This window comes from Thermomyces dupontii, assembly GCF_041956625.1.
Source record: "Thermomyces dupontii strain NRRL 2155 unplaced genomic scaffold VTN31scaffold_5, whole genome shotgun sequence".
In the NCBI taxonomy this organism is placed as follows: Eukaryota; Fungi; Ascomycota; class Eurotiomycetes; order Eurotiales; family Trichocomaceae; genus Thermomyces; species Thermomyces dupontii.
The window spans coordinates 892,771-907,079 of NW_027192311.1; the positions used below are offsets into that span (position 1 = coordinate 892,771).

At 53.1% G+C, this 14,309-nt stretch overlaps 5 protein-coding genes across 5 annotated transcripts; all 5 read right to left on the reverse strand.

Moving 5' to 3' along the window:
• Positions 1–1,896: 1,896 nt before the first annotated feature.
• Positions 1,897–2,526, reverse strand: VTN31DRAFT_5599 (uncharacterized protein; the record flags this gene model as incomplete). Its single annotated transcript, XM_069406115.1, has 1 exon — positions 1,897–2,526. The coding sequence occupies one exon, from the start codon at positions 2,524–2,526 to the stop codon at positions 1,897–1,899; it is 630 nt and encodes a 209-aa protein (XP_069259756.1).
• Positions 2,527–3,340: 814 nt separating this feature from the next.
• VTN31DRAFT_5600 (uncharacterized protein) lies at positions 3,341–4,447 on the reverse strand (the record flags this gene model as incomplete). The annotated part of the gene is made up of 1 exon (XM_069406118.1): positions 3,341–4,447. One exon carries the CDS (start codon positions 4,445–4,447, stop codon positions 3,341–3,343), a length of 1,107 nt encoding a protein of 368 aa, XP_069259757.1.
• Positions 4,448–6,312: 1,865 nt separating this feature from the next.
• VTN31DRAFT_5601 (uncharacterized protein) lies at positions 6,313–6,972 on the reverse strand (the record flags this gene model as incomplete). Its single annotated transcript, XM_069406119.1, has 3 exons — positions 6,313–6,673; positions 6,794–6,890; positions 6,942–6,972. The coding sequence occupies 3 exons, from the start codon at positions 6,970–6,972 to the stop codon at positions 6,313–6,315; spliced, it is 489 nt and encodes a 162-aa protein (XP_069259758.1).
• A 1,054-nt stretch (positions 6,973–8,026) lies between these two features.
• VTN31DRAFT_5602 (uncharacterized protein) lies at positions 8,027–8,848 on the reverse strand (the record flags this gene model as incomplete). Its single annotated transcript, XM_069406120.1, has 1 exon — positions 8,027–8,848. The coding sequence occupies one exon, from the start codon at positions 8,846–8,848 to the stop codon at positions 8,027–8,029; it is 822 nt and encodes a 273-aa protein (XP_069259759.1).
• A 578-nt stretch (positions 8,849–9,426) lies between these two features.
• VTN31DRAFT_5603 (uncharacterized protein) lies at positions 9,427–12,544 on the reverse strand (the record flags this gene model as incomplete). The annotated part of the gene is made up of 3 exons (XM_069406121.1): positions 9,427–11,424; positions 11,478–11,575; positions 11,635–12,544. 3 exons carry the CDS (start codon positions 12,542–12,544, stop codon positions 9,427–9,429), a joined length of 3,006 nt encoding a protein of 1,001 aa, XP_069259760.1.
• Between the last annotated feature and the right edge of the window lie 1,765 nt (positions 12,545–14,309).

The following is a 14,309-nucleotide window of genomic DNA, read 5'->3' on the forward strand; positions in this document are numbered from 1 at the left end:
ATTCAAACTCGGGCCAGCCAACAGAAAGACGTTCAGGTCCGGGAACGCTGATGACATGTCACAGAGCTCTAATCAGCTCGGGTCTTTGGCTAAAAGGCAACGTTCAAAAAAAGAAAAAAAAAAGTCTTTGACAGTGTCCGCACAGAACTTGATTCATTACTCTACGGACCATACTATGTCCCACCGTTTCGCTCCAGAAGTCACCTGCCTTATCCTTCTGAATCCAGCAGCGTTGCCAGCGCAATCGATCCAATCCATTCAATCCGGAACTTGCAGGATATTTACATAACCTTGCAGTTGCCCCCTTGTTATCGACTTTGACGAGAACACCTTATGACATCCACTGCGTTTCTCAAGTCAGCCCCCCGTTTGGTGGTGGAAAGGGGACAATCCAGTGTGTCCGGATGAACCGGTCTTGAACGGGCCTGAGCGTGTGCCATCATCCCGAAGCCCTGCCGAAACTGTACCCGGTAGAACTTCTTGTCCCATCCCACCCGCTCCCGATCACCTTGAAGGCTTGAGATCCGTCTCCTGCCCACACCCACTAACCATGTGAACAAAGACGGCGACATCCGTGACCAACCAACGAATTTCTGCTCATGACGAGACCGGAACTGACCCCTGCGCGTGAAATAGAAAACACACAAGGTCTCGGAAGCAACACTCGCCGAAATTTTTGCTGCCGTGAGCGGGATGTCACCTCCAACGGCATCCCAGAGCGTCCGGCCGTCCGTTCCTGGCTAGCTTGAGTCTCCCCAGAGACGCCTTTCCTTGCGGAATGCGCGGAGACAGATGTCAACTAGGAGATCGAGAACGGCCGCTGGTGGCCCTTTTAAGGCCGCGGAGATCCAATTGAGCTTATCCATGAACCAGGCGCAACCATACTCTGGAGGATAAGATGGCTTCCAGAGGGCACGAACTGCATCATCTCAGCGTCCAAAGGACAGAAGGCTGAAGTGCAAGATCTCGATTCCTACCAAAGGTATCAAGATACACATCCGACAAAGTATACTGGTATGTTAGGGCAGTTCGCCCATCAGCAGAGGCTTTTCCAGTTCCGTTCGACACAGATTCATGAGGATGACAAGACGAATCCCTGAACACCTCCGCCCTAACTACAGGATTGGATTCTCGTTTGGAGCTCTCAAAGCCTCCCATACCGTCATGCCTAGGTGTCAGTTTTCTACATCCTTGGCTTGTACATGTATTGCGATCGATCATGGGCAATCTGGTGGAAAAGAAAGCAGAGACGCATGGACTATGGAGAAGAGATGCTCGGCAATCTGGTGGGACGTGGGAGAGTGGAGCCGCGCTAGCGGAGTATCGGCCAATCAGGGCTGGGCTGGAACGAATCATCGACTCGGACACTGTATCACGTGACAAGCCAGCTTCCTGACATGACAAGATTCCGCGAGCTCGTCATCAGCTTGGACAGCATCCCTGCCCAACCCCCAAAGAACATAATTCAAAACTTTGAAGACATTCAAGAGCCGTTGACCCGTAAATCCGAATACAGGAACATGCATAGTTAGCGATCTGCACAATCTCTACGGAGAACTCTCGCGGAAATAACTATACTATCAAGTTCCGGTCCGGAAATGCACAGAGTTCAGTTCGGCAATGGTTCACGCGATGCAGGCACTCCCACCTGACATTATGCTCGTGGAGGCAGCCCCCCTGTCTAACTGCGTCGTTCCGCGAGGATGCTTTGCAGCGGCGGAACAAGCCTTTAACAACCCTTTCATTGGCTCGGTTGCTCGGTCCGGACAAAGGCATGGCACCGAGGATCAAGGTTGCCGGCCGCCGGGGAGAGCGAAGGCGGCATCCGTGCAACCAGGTCGAAGTGACAGTTTTTCAGGCACTGCGTGATGTGTCCCAGGGTACCATGAATCGGAATCAACCGTTCTGGACGCGGTTCTTTCGAGGACGACCCCTGCCTCTCTTTGCAGGTTTCTGCTCGCTCCCCACATTGTTCTTCTCCTTGCTCGGTGTATTGATCTTCTCCGCGGAGGAAGAAGAGGGGTCCGAGGATTCCTCGTTACGGCCATCGTCACCACTAGCACCAGAGACAATCTCCTGGATATGCTTCAATGCCCGCCATCCCTGCTTATACGAGATATTATTCCCCCTTGCCTTTTCCAGGGCAATGATCTTCGACGCTTTGGTCGACGGGTCATCCTCAATGATATTCCGATGCGTCTCGCTGAGATACTCAACCGATGACAGGGCCTTCCAATCGCGATGAGTCTCCGGCGGGCAACTATGTGGGTGGAACACCGTGGTCTTTGCGATGCCCGAGCCCCGTTTGATCGTGAAGCGCAGCCGGAACGGGCAGGCAGGGTTTCGGCAACGGACAACGTACCGCCGGTAATCGTGCTGCGCTCTTTTGTAGGACAGACCGCGCTGGATGGTGACTTTCTTGAGCTGTTTCCGGGCAGTTTCAAGGTTGGGGAATTCGCTTCCGACAATGTAGGGATCGGGTAGGTGGTTAGATGTAGAAGATGCGGCAGGCGAGGAGGGGGGCATGTTTTGATACGATTGCGAGCAGGGATGTAGATACTGTAGAGTCGAATTCTCGACGCGAAGGTACCGAGAGGGGAGCTTCTTGGGATTTTTTGTTCACTGGATAGTACTTACCAACCGGAGAAGAGGAGCGCGCCGGGAATTTTTGACTTGAAGTTATCGTATCACGTGAGCTAACAGGGAGCGCTGGGGGAAATTGCCCAAGTCAGAAGGAGCATCCGAGATCCGAAGAGCCTCGTATGTACGAGTAGTACCTACTTACTGTAATCAAGTGTATACACAGTGTCCAATACCTTTTACAACTTGCGGGACTCTGGGAGCCAATTCGAGCCAATTCGAGCCAATTCGGAGAAAAAGCAACATAATTAGGCTATTATATTGAGTTGTCATGCAATTTGGCTAGCTGCTTCGGCATGCGAAAATTCTGCAGCAATTCATGCAAGAAGAGTGTGGTCCTCCGATCGGGTGCACTGCCACAGCTTCTCCCCTGAACATGCTGGCCCTCAGGAAATCCCTTGTGATGTTGTGCATTCATACAGTATTGAAGGCAATAGAATGATGATGATCCATCATTAATTCGTAAGCTATGTATTATGTACACTATATACAAGGAAAACGGAGAAAGTGGATGACTCCACTTCTCTCGTTCTCGGAGGATTGCAGTCCCCGACGCGATGAAATCGGGATGCAAATCCGTCGATTTCTTTCGTCGCGTTTCAACTCATGGCATTGTGTCGTGAGAGGAAAAAAAAAAGGGGGGGGGGGGACGGGTGGTAAAGAAAGGTCGCGTGCATGAGGAGCTGCCCAGCGCTCCCTGTCATGTCACGCCGGTGGAAGTCGAACCCGTCGACAATTCAGTTTCCAATGGCCGCTTGCAATGGCGACATCGCAGTGTAGTAGAGAGGCGTGAACCATGAACTGTAGATTGGGTCCCTGTTTGCCGGGGCGAGTGTGGCTCGTGCCACGTGTCGAGTTCGGCATGTTCAGTTGTAGAGATGGAGATGTCGTCAAACTCCAAAGAATCACGGCGGTGCTGGCGATGAAAGGGGCGCTTGGGCTCCGGGGGCGCGGCATGCGTGACGTCCGAGGTCACGCGTGTGGCATCGACGAAATCCGGGAATTCGTTCGGAGACTGGCTCTTGGTGCCCAGGATGGCGTCGGCCTGCCATCCGTGCCGCGCAATGTGGACCAGCTTGCTGAGGACGGCGAATTCGAGCTTCAGCTTGATGCTGTAGATGGTGCTCTTGAGCGTCGTCTCGATGACGTAGTAGTTGAGGTACTCCACGACGAGCAGGGCGATGTCCATGAGGATGATGATGAGGTTGATGCTCAACAGCTGGTACATGACCTTGCGACTTCCTGGTTCGCGGCTGATGCGTAGCAGCGACATGGCCTCGGCAATGTACACGCCCGAGAGGATGAATTCCTGCAAGCAGAAGCCGGTCATCTGCAGTTTTTCCATCACGTCGTACGCTTTTTCAACCGTTCGGTTGTCGGGGTGGAAGTTGGAGGCGAACGTGAGAGCGGTGGTGGGAAGATGGAGGATCAAAGCATCGATGATGATCATGTAGAGCACGCGTTGAAGGACCTTGGGGTTGCGCACGATCAAGTGTAGACGTGAATACAGCACGATTGATTGGCCCGTCACCATGCAGTACCATCCGATGGTCAGCACGACGAGAAAGAACCACTTCGCCGACAAATCGAAGTACTTGAGCATGAAGCCCAGCGCATGGAGGCACACGCCCAGGGTGGACGAGACCAGCAAGCTCCAGAAATAGAGCCCGCGGTAGCTGCGAAAGGTCACAAAGATGAGCACCACCAGCTCAATCGCATTGTACCAGGCAACCGCGGTGAAAATCGAAATGTAGATCTTAACTTCCACTTCATCAGAGGGATACCGGCCGGGAAGCTGGAGATCCATCGCAATTCGCTTGCCACCTGCCTCACAGCAAACGACGAGGCGGAGGCGGCCAGTCCAAAGGCATCGCCGGCGATTAAAGGGCGAAGGGGATGGGAGGAGAGGGGGGGTTGGTGGTGAGGAGATGTGTGGGAAGTACCCCGAATTGTACTGTAGTTGTTCAGTATGTACTGTATATGGAGGAGTTTGTCATTCCTCGAGCGGGAGAACGCCGTGGCCTTAACTAGTTAGATCTGACGGGGAGTTGGTCCAGAACTCAGAACCAAAGCGTGCAGAGATCGGCAGATTGTGATTGGCCCGACTGTTGACGATTCCCCGCGCGTAATCATCCACCAATCAGCGGCGACCCAAGAGCGAAATACGGGGCTGTGCTCCACTATCCAAATGGAGTTAGGTTTAACTAAGTACTAGTTATTTGAGGAGCACTCCGTTTTTGACTTTTTTCAGAAGGCCCGTCGTTCGAACTGGGAAGCTGTGGTCCTGCTTTCAGGATGTGGGAGAGAGCAATTCGCCCCGACAGGGGAATACTTATAATTGTATGATTTGGGCAGACACACTTCCATGTCTGTTCGGATGCTTACCCTATTGGCACCTGGTCAGGCTCAAAAATGATCAAAACCTTCCCTGGTTCGTTGTAACTTTTGTCCAAAGCGCAGATGAAGCACTCCAAGCCACCATTACACGTAAATTACCCTTTTTGGCATATCCATCCAGGTCTTGATACGAGTAAGTAAAGGAAGGGCCCCGCACGGAAGATGGCGACGGCAGGGCCTCAGGCTCCGTCGCCTCCGGGGTCACACCGTCAGAGTCCTAATTCCTAAACGGAGTTTACACAAAACTCTAACGGCGGAATTCAGGAGCTCAAGCCCAAGCCTTAATTACTACTAGTACGTACTACGGTAACCCAATGTGGTATTACTGTACTGTACTGTCGCGGGCAGCGACGATCACCATCACCTCCCGGCTGGCCGTCGTCGCAGACTCGCAGTTGGGAGTGCTTGGCGTTTGGGAAAGTCGTGGAGAGGAATTCGCACTTGGCGTCAACTCATCAAGGGCTCGACCGATGCTCGCTTGGGATCGAACTTAACTAGGGGAAAAGGAACCTTGAGTTTATTGAATCGAGTTGCGAACATGCTGGAAGATGCTGTAGCTTACTCATTTCCGGACGAAATGAAATGAGTGAGTGAGTGGGATCATCCAGATGCAAAAATGAAATTCAGATCCAACGACTCGCGCCAGAGACTCGATTCGATAGGTAGGTAGGTAACTTTATCGCCGGAAGTCTATGCACATTGAGACTCTGCACTCTGCGGTATGTATCATCAAGTGCAGAATCGTGCAGAGGGATCACAGCATTCGCAGCAAAGTTTGCCACTGATTCCAGCAAATTCATGGCCAAGTCTGAGACGATCATGCGTTGATTTCGGACACCCAGACTTTGAAATGGACTCTTGAAGCACCCTGAAATCGAAACTCACAAAGTTTACTCGAATCAACGTGCAGAGGCCAAGTAACCTTACAATCACACAACACAACGGTTGGTCTGGTAATTGCTTGGCCCGATCATCTCATGGCACATCCTGATAGAGTACTCCAGATCCTCAGATAGTCCATGGATCGACCAACTTACAACTACTCCGTATATACATACTACCTTTTACAGGTAATAGCTATGGCTACTTAGCTGAGATGCAGGAACTTTATTCATTTGATTGTTGGAGGATAGAGGTCTTTATGTTGATTTGCTCAAAGCTCACCAAATTCAGCAGTAGATTTCATGTGGCGCGATTCGAGGTCGTCAAACGTGGATTATGAGCTCGAGTTCACTGCCAGCTGACGACAAGTGCGACGGTCCTGATAGGATGTGATTACCCTGACTGTTTCGCACTGGCCAACGTCGCCAGCACCCGGTCAACCTCACCCCGACACTCGGGCATTGCGCTCCTCATTTCACGTGCCAAAACGTCGCGAAAACCGGCGAAGGCCTCTTGCTTGCCCTTGAGATCCTGATTCCCTCGCTGAACCAACTCCACGAATTCCCGCGTGTAGATATCAGGGTTCCGCGCGGCGTCGACGTAGTCGATGATCTCCGGCGGGAGCTGGATGCTGGCTATTGCAGGGTCGTCCGCCTTCTCCGGATGGGGCGCCGGCTGCTGTTGCTGTTGTTGTTGTTGTGGATCAGGCTTGGTATGCTCCGATAAAGTTGACAGCGCGAGCGTAAGCGAGTTTCTATTTTTCCCATTTCCGCATTAATAGTTAATAACCAGGCCAAATGTAAGGGACAAGATGATGTTCGATGGACAAACGAGCCGACAGGGAGGGTGAGTTTGAATATGGGAGGCGTTCTACATTTTTCGAACCAGTTCAGCTTGTGTCTCGGCACCGAGATATCCATGCACTGCGGACTGGATCTCGAAGAGCTGCTGGATCACCTCTTTGAGATCCTCTGAAGATGCGTCAGTCTCAGTCCGGATGCTGGCTAGCAGGGTCAACTCACGGTCCACAGTGCTCAACGTGATCGGGGACATAATGGCATTGTATCAGGATTGCATGAAACTGAGGAGTAAGTTACTACTAGTATAATTGAACTCACCCGAGTTCTTCGAAAAGAGCTTGCTAGTAGGTAGTGCTTGGCTCAATTGGAGAGTTTGTCACGTGATGATATGGCACTAGCCTATTACGGTTGCTGGAGCCTGAGTGCCTGACGAATGTGGGCGACATTGACGTCACTTGAGAGTGAGCGATAATTCCGAAACTGAAGGTTGTTCTCAATTGTTTCGAGTTTCTTTAACATCACAGTCACCTCCTACCCAACGATCAGGCAGCCGGAAAAAGCCCTCTATCAAGTTACTTTGCACCACCGACCCCCCGCCATCATGCCTGCTCGAACAATCAACTCGCCCAGCGAAAACCCATCCACCCACACCAACCCCTTGTCCAGCAACGAAGTCCGTCCGAGCGGCAGCGCAGGCGCAGCCAGCGCCGAAGCCATCGGAACCTCCTCACAGCGTGTCGGCGTGGGCAGCGGAGGAACGGTAGCCGCTCCAGGAGCACACATCGCTGAATCGGAAGACCGAGGAAATGCCCCAAGTGCGCGCCGCATCACCAAGGAGGAAGCTGATCGGCTATATGAGGAAAGGATCGAGGAGGAGTACGCGAAGAGAGAAGGTGGAGCGTAGGCTCCTGAATCCTATGATGGCCGTTCGAGTACGGAGTACAACGTAGGGAAGTTTCGGGAATTGATCAAGTGGTGCATGTCACGAGCATGGATTTGGTACGAGGCCACTGAGATTACCATGGACCTGTATAATTTCAAAGTGCCAACAGTTGAGGGAGATGTTTCAATATCGAACCAGTCATGTCTGGCTGTAACGTACATTAAAAGCCGCAGACACATTTCAAGATCTCATTTTTTAGATAGCAACCGCAGTATCAAAACTGTACACATCCCTCACCATCATACAACCCAGTATTTCTTCAGGAATTCCTCGATGCGGGTTGGCTTCACCTCCGGACGCAGCTCATTTAGGGTTGGCTTCACCACCGATCCCCCACGGCCGCAAGCCAGGGTATACTCGAGGTCTATCCGAGCGAGAATATCGCACGGATCAAGAGCCTCCAATTTCCGCTGTAGCTGCGACACGGGGACCGTTTTGACCTGGAGATCCTTGCTGACATACTTCTTGCACAGCTCCACGATCTCCGCCAGATTCCTCGTCTCTCCCGCCATACCCAACTCCCTACCCCCCCCACCGGCTCGTCCATATCCAGCGCCGCAACGATGAACCTGCCCACATCACGAATATCCGTCATCGTCAGCGAGGGGAACGACCCATCCTCATCGCTTACGGGCACTTCGATCCAGGGCCCGGATTCGGCATCATTGAAGTGGAACATCATCGGGCCCTCACGGAATCCCGCCCGCGCTTCGGCCTCCTTGGGAGCCCCAATCCCCAGGTAATTCATGAACATGCCGCATGGGAACAACGCGGCGTCGATTCGGCCTTGGGAGACGGATCTCTTGACTTCATCCCACACCATCAACTTCACCTTGTCAATGCTCACGATCTTATGGGCGTCGTACGAGAGCGCCCACTCCGAGGGCGCAAAGCGCTTGCATTTGGCCTCCTCGGCGGCGCGGAGCAGGTTGAGCTGATAGGAGACGAATTCCGGGCCGGGGATCAATAAGGCGCTGATCACGGCGTCGATGTCCCGGAGGGCCTGGACTAGAGACTCGTGCGAGGCATAATCCACCACGCGAGTCTCGACGACCCTTGTAGTAGTACTTGGAGTAGAAGGAGCACTCCGGCTCAGAATCACCGGGGTATGTCTGCCACTGGATGCCAGGGCAGAGACGATGGACGAACCAATCGTGCCGGTACCTCCAGCAACCGCAACCCGCATTTTTAAGGGGGGGGGGGTTGGATAAATACGTCACTCTTAAAAGCTGGTTTATGTATTTGAATGCGGGATGGTTGGGAAAATGTCCCGCTCTGGGATGATACAGTGAACGGGAAACAAGTGAGAAATAAATTTTATATCATTAAGAATACGGAGGACGAGTCCTTCTTACCAGACTTCCACAACATGCGTCTCGTGGTTGCCTAGAAGACCTGGCCAGCATCTGCGAGTAAAAAGGCAAGAGAATACGAGCTCTTCCATGAGTGGCTTGGATATGGATCCAAACAAAGCCAGAAAAGACATGGAGAGGATAGTACTCCTTTACACCAGCATGGCTCCTGTCCAAACCATGTTGCTAAAGCGCGTGTTATTGCCCAACCGGCTCGAGTTTCTCAGAAGTCAATTGCCCTCTATGAGCCATCTATCCAGCCAAGTCTGAAAGAAAATAAAGAGAACAGGGTAAAACGTATGTGCAGGTCTTTCACATGGTCAAGAACAATATGTGCAGAGACCGGTATATTACAGTTGCAAGAATTGTCCAAAGGCATACCATATCACACTGCGCAACACATAATGTAAGGTTAAACCTCTCGCGTGCGGATTGAGGATAGCTTTGGAATGTCAGTTTCCATCTCAAGCCCCGACAGACTCGGGAACCGCCGATTGAAGTTGGCTTCCGGGTCGTCATCACTCGAAGGACTCACACGGCCCGTCGCCATCGCTGTGGGAGCGCGCTCCGCCGCGGGCGTCCCACTCGTGCCTCCAGTACGCAGGTTCTTTGGCTTTGGAGGCGCGACTGGCCGCTGCCCAGTTCGCTGAGGAGGGCCAACGGTCTGTTGCACTGGCCGCTCTGGCAGTTGCTGCGGTTTGGGCCGTGTTGGCAACGGCGGTGCCGATTCCCGCTCCGTCGGCGAGGGGTCCATTGGCCGTCCATCATCTGTGTATCGTCCATACCCAGTGGCCGTCTTCGGAGGCGGCTTGTTGTGCTCTTGGAGGAGGGACTGTACGCGCTCTTGAATGAGCGAGGCTTTGGCTGGCCCTTCCCGGCCCCCGACGCCTCGCCCGGCGACGCGCTGGCGGTATTCGGCGGCCGCGTTAGCAACCCGCTTTTCTTCTTGTGACAGACGCCTCCGCTCAAGCTCGCGTCGCACTTCTGGCGAAATGTCCGTGACATCTTGGCCCTCTAGATCGTCGTCACTGCTCAGATCCGTCGCCTCTGGGCCCGGGAAGGGTGTCAACCGCTTTTCAGCCTCGGTTGGAGATGGTGCGTTGCCGTTGTCATCCGGCGCATTCTGCTCGAAACGACGGAACGCGTCTCCAAACCGGCCTGACAGGAGACCTTTCCCAGGGATATTTATAGACGACAAGCTCGACTTCTTGGCGTGTTTGTGGCTGCCGCTTAACCGTTTCTCCTTCTTTCGATCCCGCTCCTCCTCTTCGCGCGCGCGAAGGAAGTCGATATCCGACGTGATGTTGGTTCGCTCGGCTCCCCGGTCTCCATCAGTTCGCGCAAGCTGTGAAGATCCCCCTTCCTCGTACAGAGCCCGGCGTGACTCGAGTGACGTTGCAGCTGGGTCGCTTGAGTCCTGAGGTGAACTCAGTTTCGCACCCAGGTGGACACTTGCAGGCCGAGCAAGAGTGTTTGCTGACTTTGGTCTGCTCACGACATCTTCGAGGTCAAGAAGAGATGGCCGTGAGCCTTCCAGGGACTGTCGTGCTGAGCTTGGCAGGCGAGGGGAGACTTTCTCTGACGAAGACTTCCGTCTGGGTTCGACTTTTTCGATTGTAGTCGTCTGCGATGGGACGGTGCTTGGTTGATCGACCGGTGACCGTCGCCTCTCAGTCGACCATGGCTGACCAGACAGTTGCTCCTGACTCGATGGCGGTGGGAAGCGGTAAATCGGACGATTTGAGGGTGGGGGAAGTGCGTACTCCGGACCGAGAGAAGGAGGAGGGTCGGTCATGGTACCGACCGACACCATTTTAGGCTTCTGTGGCCGTTCAGGGGCCGGCTCATGCAGTGCCGGTTGAGATCGTGCTGTCTCCGCGCGGGGAACGACCGATTCACGGGATTTGGTTTCGGCAGAAGCTGCAGTGGACCGATTGTTCCCCGTGGCTTCTTCACTCGGCAGCATTGCCGGAGACGACGGTTTCCGAAAGGCCTCATCCGCCAAGGCATTGGCGACGCGTCGTGAGAGGTCATCCGGGTCGGGTTTTGCTTCGGTCACAGTGGGTTCAAAATCGAACTTCCCGTTCCTTTCGTGCAGAAGAGAGAACTCATCCAGCGTGGGAAATCGCGCTGACAGTTCATCGGTGGCTTTCTTGTTGTTGACACCATCAAGGGCGGCAAACGGGTCGTCACCAGCTCCTCCACGATACGGCGATGGGCTAGGTTTGGCCGATACATTCTGTGACGTCGGTTTGGATGGACGCCCTCTGCGCATCGGGGCGATTTCTGGTATGATGGTCGTTTCCTGGATCGGCGGGGAGAACACAGCGCCAACCTTTGGAGTTTCTGTGGGCATGGGAGGGAGTTCCTGATACCGACGGGTTTCGGATCGGGTGCGCTCAGAATAGATCTACGGGGAAGTGAGCCTGAAGCGGTCGGGCAGACACTGGCTAGGACGCATACATCATGAATGGGCACCTCTTTGCCCAACATATGGCAAGCTTCCCGGAGGACTTCGTATATTGTAGGCCGCTTCTGTGGATTTTCCTGTAACATAGATGCTGAAGATGAAGTTAGTCCATCCAGTGTGACCACGGAGCAAGCGAAAAAAATTCATTACCTATCAACCGCTTCAGTCGGTCCGAAAACGGCGGATACGAGGGGAACTTGTAGGAAGCATTCAAGATGGCCATTTGACCCACTTCTTCGAACGGAGTGGTATAGTAGCATAGCTTGTACAGCAGGACGCCCAATGCCCAGATATCGCTCTTTTCATCAATTGGGTGCCCTCGGTAGACGTCGATCATTTCTGGGCTTCGATACTGCATGGTAGTGTGCCTTTGGATGTCATCCTCGATCAGACGCCCCTCCGCTGCGGATGTGGGCGCAGGTCGAGGAGGGGCCGCGGAGCCAAAGTCACACAACTTATACACCGTGGATTGCCCGGACACTGAGATCAAGACATTCTCAACCTTGAGATCGCGGTGCAGTAATGGTGGTTTCAAGTAGTGCATGCAGGCTACGCCCTCAGCCACATCGCGGAAGATTCGCAGGATCTCAGGCTCCGTCAACCGATTCTGCAACCGGGTATTCATGAAGTCGATAAGACCGCCGCCCTGGCAATTTTCCATGAGCAGGAAAACTTCGTAGCCTCCACCTTTCAGCTGCGATGCGTGGGAATCGATGTACTTGACAATATGACGGTGTCCCTTGAGTTTCTTCATGGTTTCGACTTCAGTGCGCATGTTGGCCAGGGCCACTTTGTCGGGGACCGCCACGCGCTTCAAGACGGCGGTATCTGCGCCATCGACAGGATGTGGAAGCCGCACGACGTAGACATGGGCGAATCCACCTTCTGATAGATATTTTTCGACGACGACACGGTGGCTGCCTACTTGAACCTTGGTTCCTGGCAAGAAGGTGCCAGCTGGTGCGGAGCCTGCTGAGCCGGCATTGAACATGCCCGCATGGCGGGGCGCATAGCCTGGCTGGTCGAGCTGAGGTTGCGCATGGCCGTTGTAAGAAGACATATCGCGAAAATCTATACCTCGACGCCGGCGCCGAAGGTCTGGTGGGAATCCAGTGTGTTATCGTGACTGCATAGAGCGGACCGGTTCACTTTCGAGGGCGGTGTCAGTTCTGAGAAGGGCGGTGAGGCGAGTGCGAGTTCTTCTGTAGTACTTGAACTCTTGAAGTGACCAGGAGTATTGCAAATGAAGAAACGCAAGGAGGGAATAAAAGAAAGGTAGAGGTGCTCAACGACTCGGAAGGGTCGACAATCGACGACGCAAAAATCAATGGCTGACCTGTACTTGTGATGCTGGATGGTGATGCTCGCAGCCCGACAGTTGGCGCACACCGCCCAATCAACGCGACGGCAGCCTCTGTGTGCCAATCCCGTGTGCCGATCAGGGTACGGAGTCCAGACAGCTTGGAAATGATCATGCAGGAGTTAGAGAACCATCAACTGGACAAGAAGAGCGAGTTCGACGACAGCATTAACCCCTAATAATACCTGCCAGGACTCACGGTGACAGGGACCCTAATACTGGGATTGCCCGGATCGGTTTGGCAAAGATTCACGTGATTCAAGGGCAGAGAGGATGGGCAACGCGGCTGCTGGACCTGAAGAAGTGCTCATCAGGAACTCGAGTTCGCATGCAAACTTGGTGATAGATACTACCGAGACCTATTGACGAGACAAGCGTCGAAACGCCTTCAAGGGCATCCGCCAGCTGTATGTCAAGGGCATCGCAAGCTCCCAACATCTGATTGCTCTCTTCCAATTTCTGCAGGCTAAAGACGTGGCAGGTGCTAAACTATCAAGCTTTGGACAGAAGCGAGGACAGCATGTTATTACATAGTAGTCTAGCTGTCGAATTGCCAAAAGTGTGTCAATCACACTGACCATTATTGTGCTGCTATCATCGAGGAAGCGTTGTGATGATAACTTGTAAACTTCCGACCACAACGGCTTTTAGTACCGACTACTGTGTGTGAAGTTATGACGCCGTAGTCGTAGTCAATTATAATGTCGAGCAAACTGTTCTCTTGCAGATGCTGGATCTGGTGCAAAAGAATGACAGCATTCGACATCTACACAAAAACCGTTAGATGCAGGCAAGACAATTCACCCTGGCTTGACTGCCTTGTGCTAAATGCACACCCCCAGCTTGCACAGTCAGACGAATGGACGAATGAGGTTCGTTCTCGGAGAACGCGATTCTGAATTGTGATTGGTCCCCCGGTTCTGATGAGTCAGATCGGCGGTCGTGGCGCGGTTCGATCCCGTGGAATGCGATTGGTTGACCATCCAAAGGCGTGAATCACTGGGGCACACAAAGAGAAAAATCAAAACAAACACCGCTTGGACCTCGTGAAACGACACGTATAGAAAAGAAAGAAGCAGAATCTTGTGCGAAGATGAGGCGAACGCCATTATTGTAATAAAGTCCCTACTTTTGTAGCCAGTTGATGAGATGAATCGTCTCAATCTCAGCCTTCTAGATTTACAGTATACCTATAACTACCACGATTCCGACGAACCTGCCCTCTCGCAGAGGTAACGGTGCTGAGGTGCAATGTCTAACCGTTTCCAGTAAAGACAGGCTGCATCTGCACGCTTGCTGAAGCCAAGAAGCCGACAGATCAACAGAAAAACGCGGTCATCGCCCTTCAACATTGATCTTGCACTTGCATCTGTCATTATCCTCGAAACCCGGGCAAATTTATGTAAGTATCGAGTTGCCGTGGAAGTCGGGCTGCTCTGACCGATACTTTGCAGATCTCTCGCAG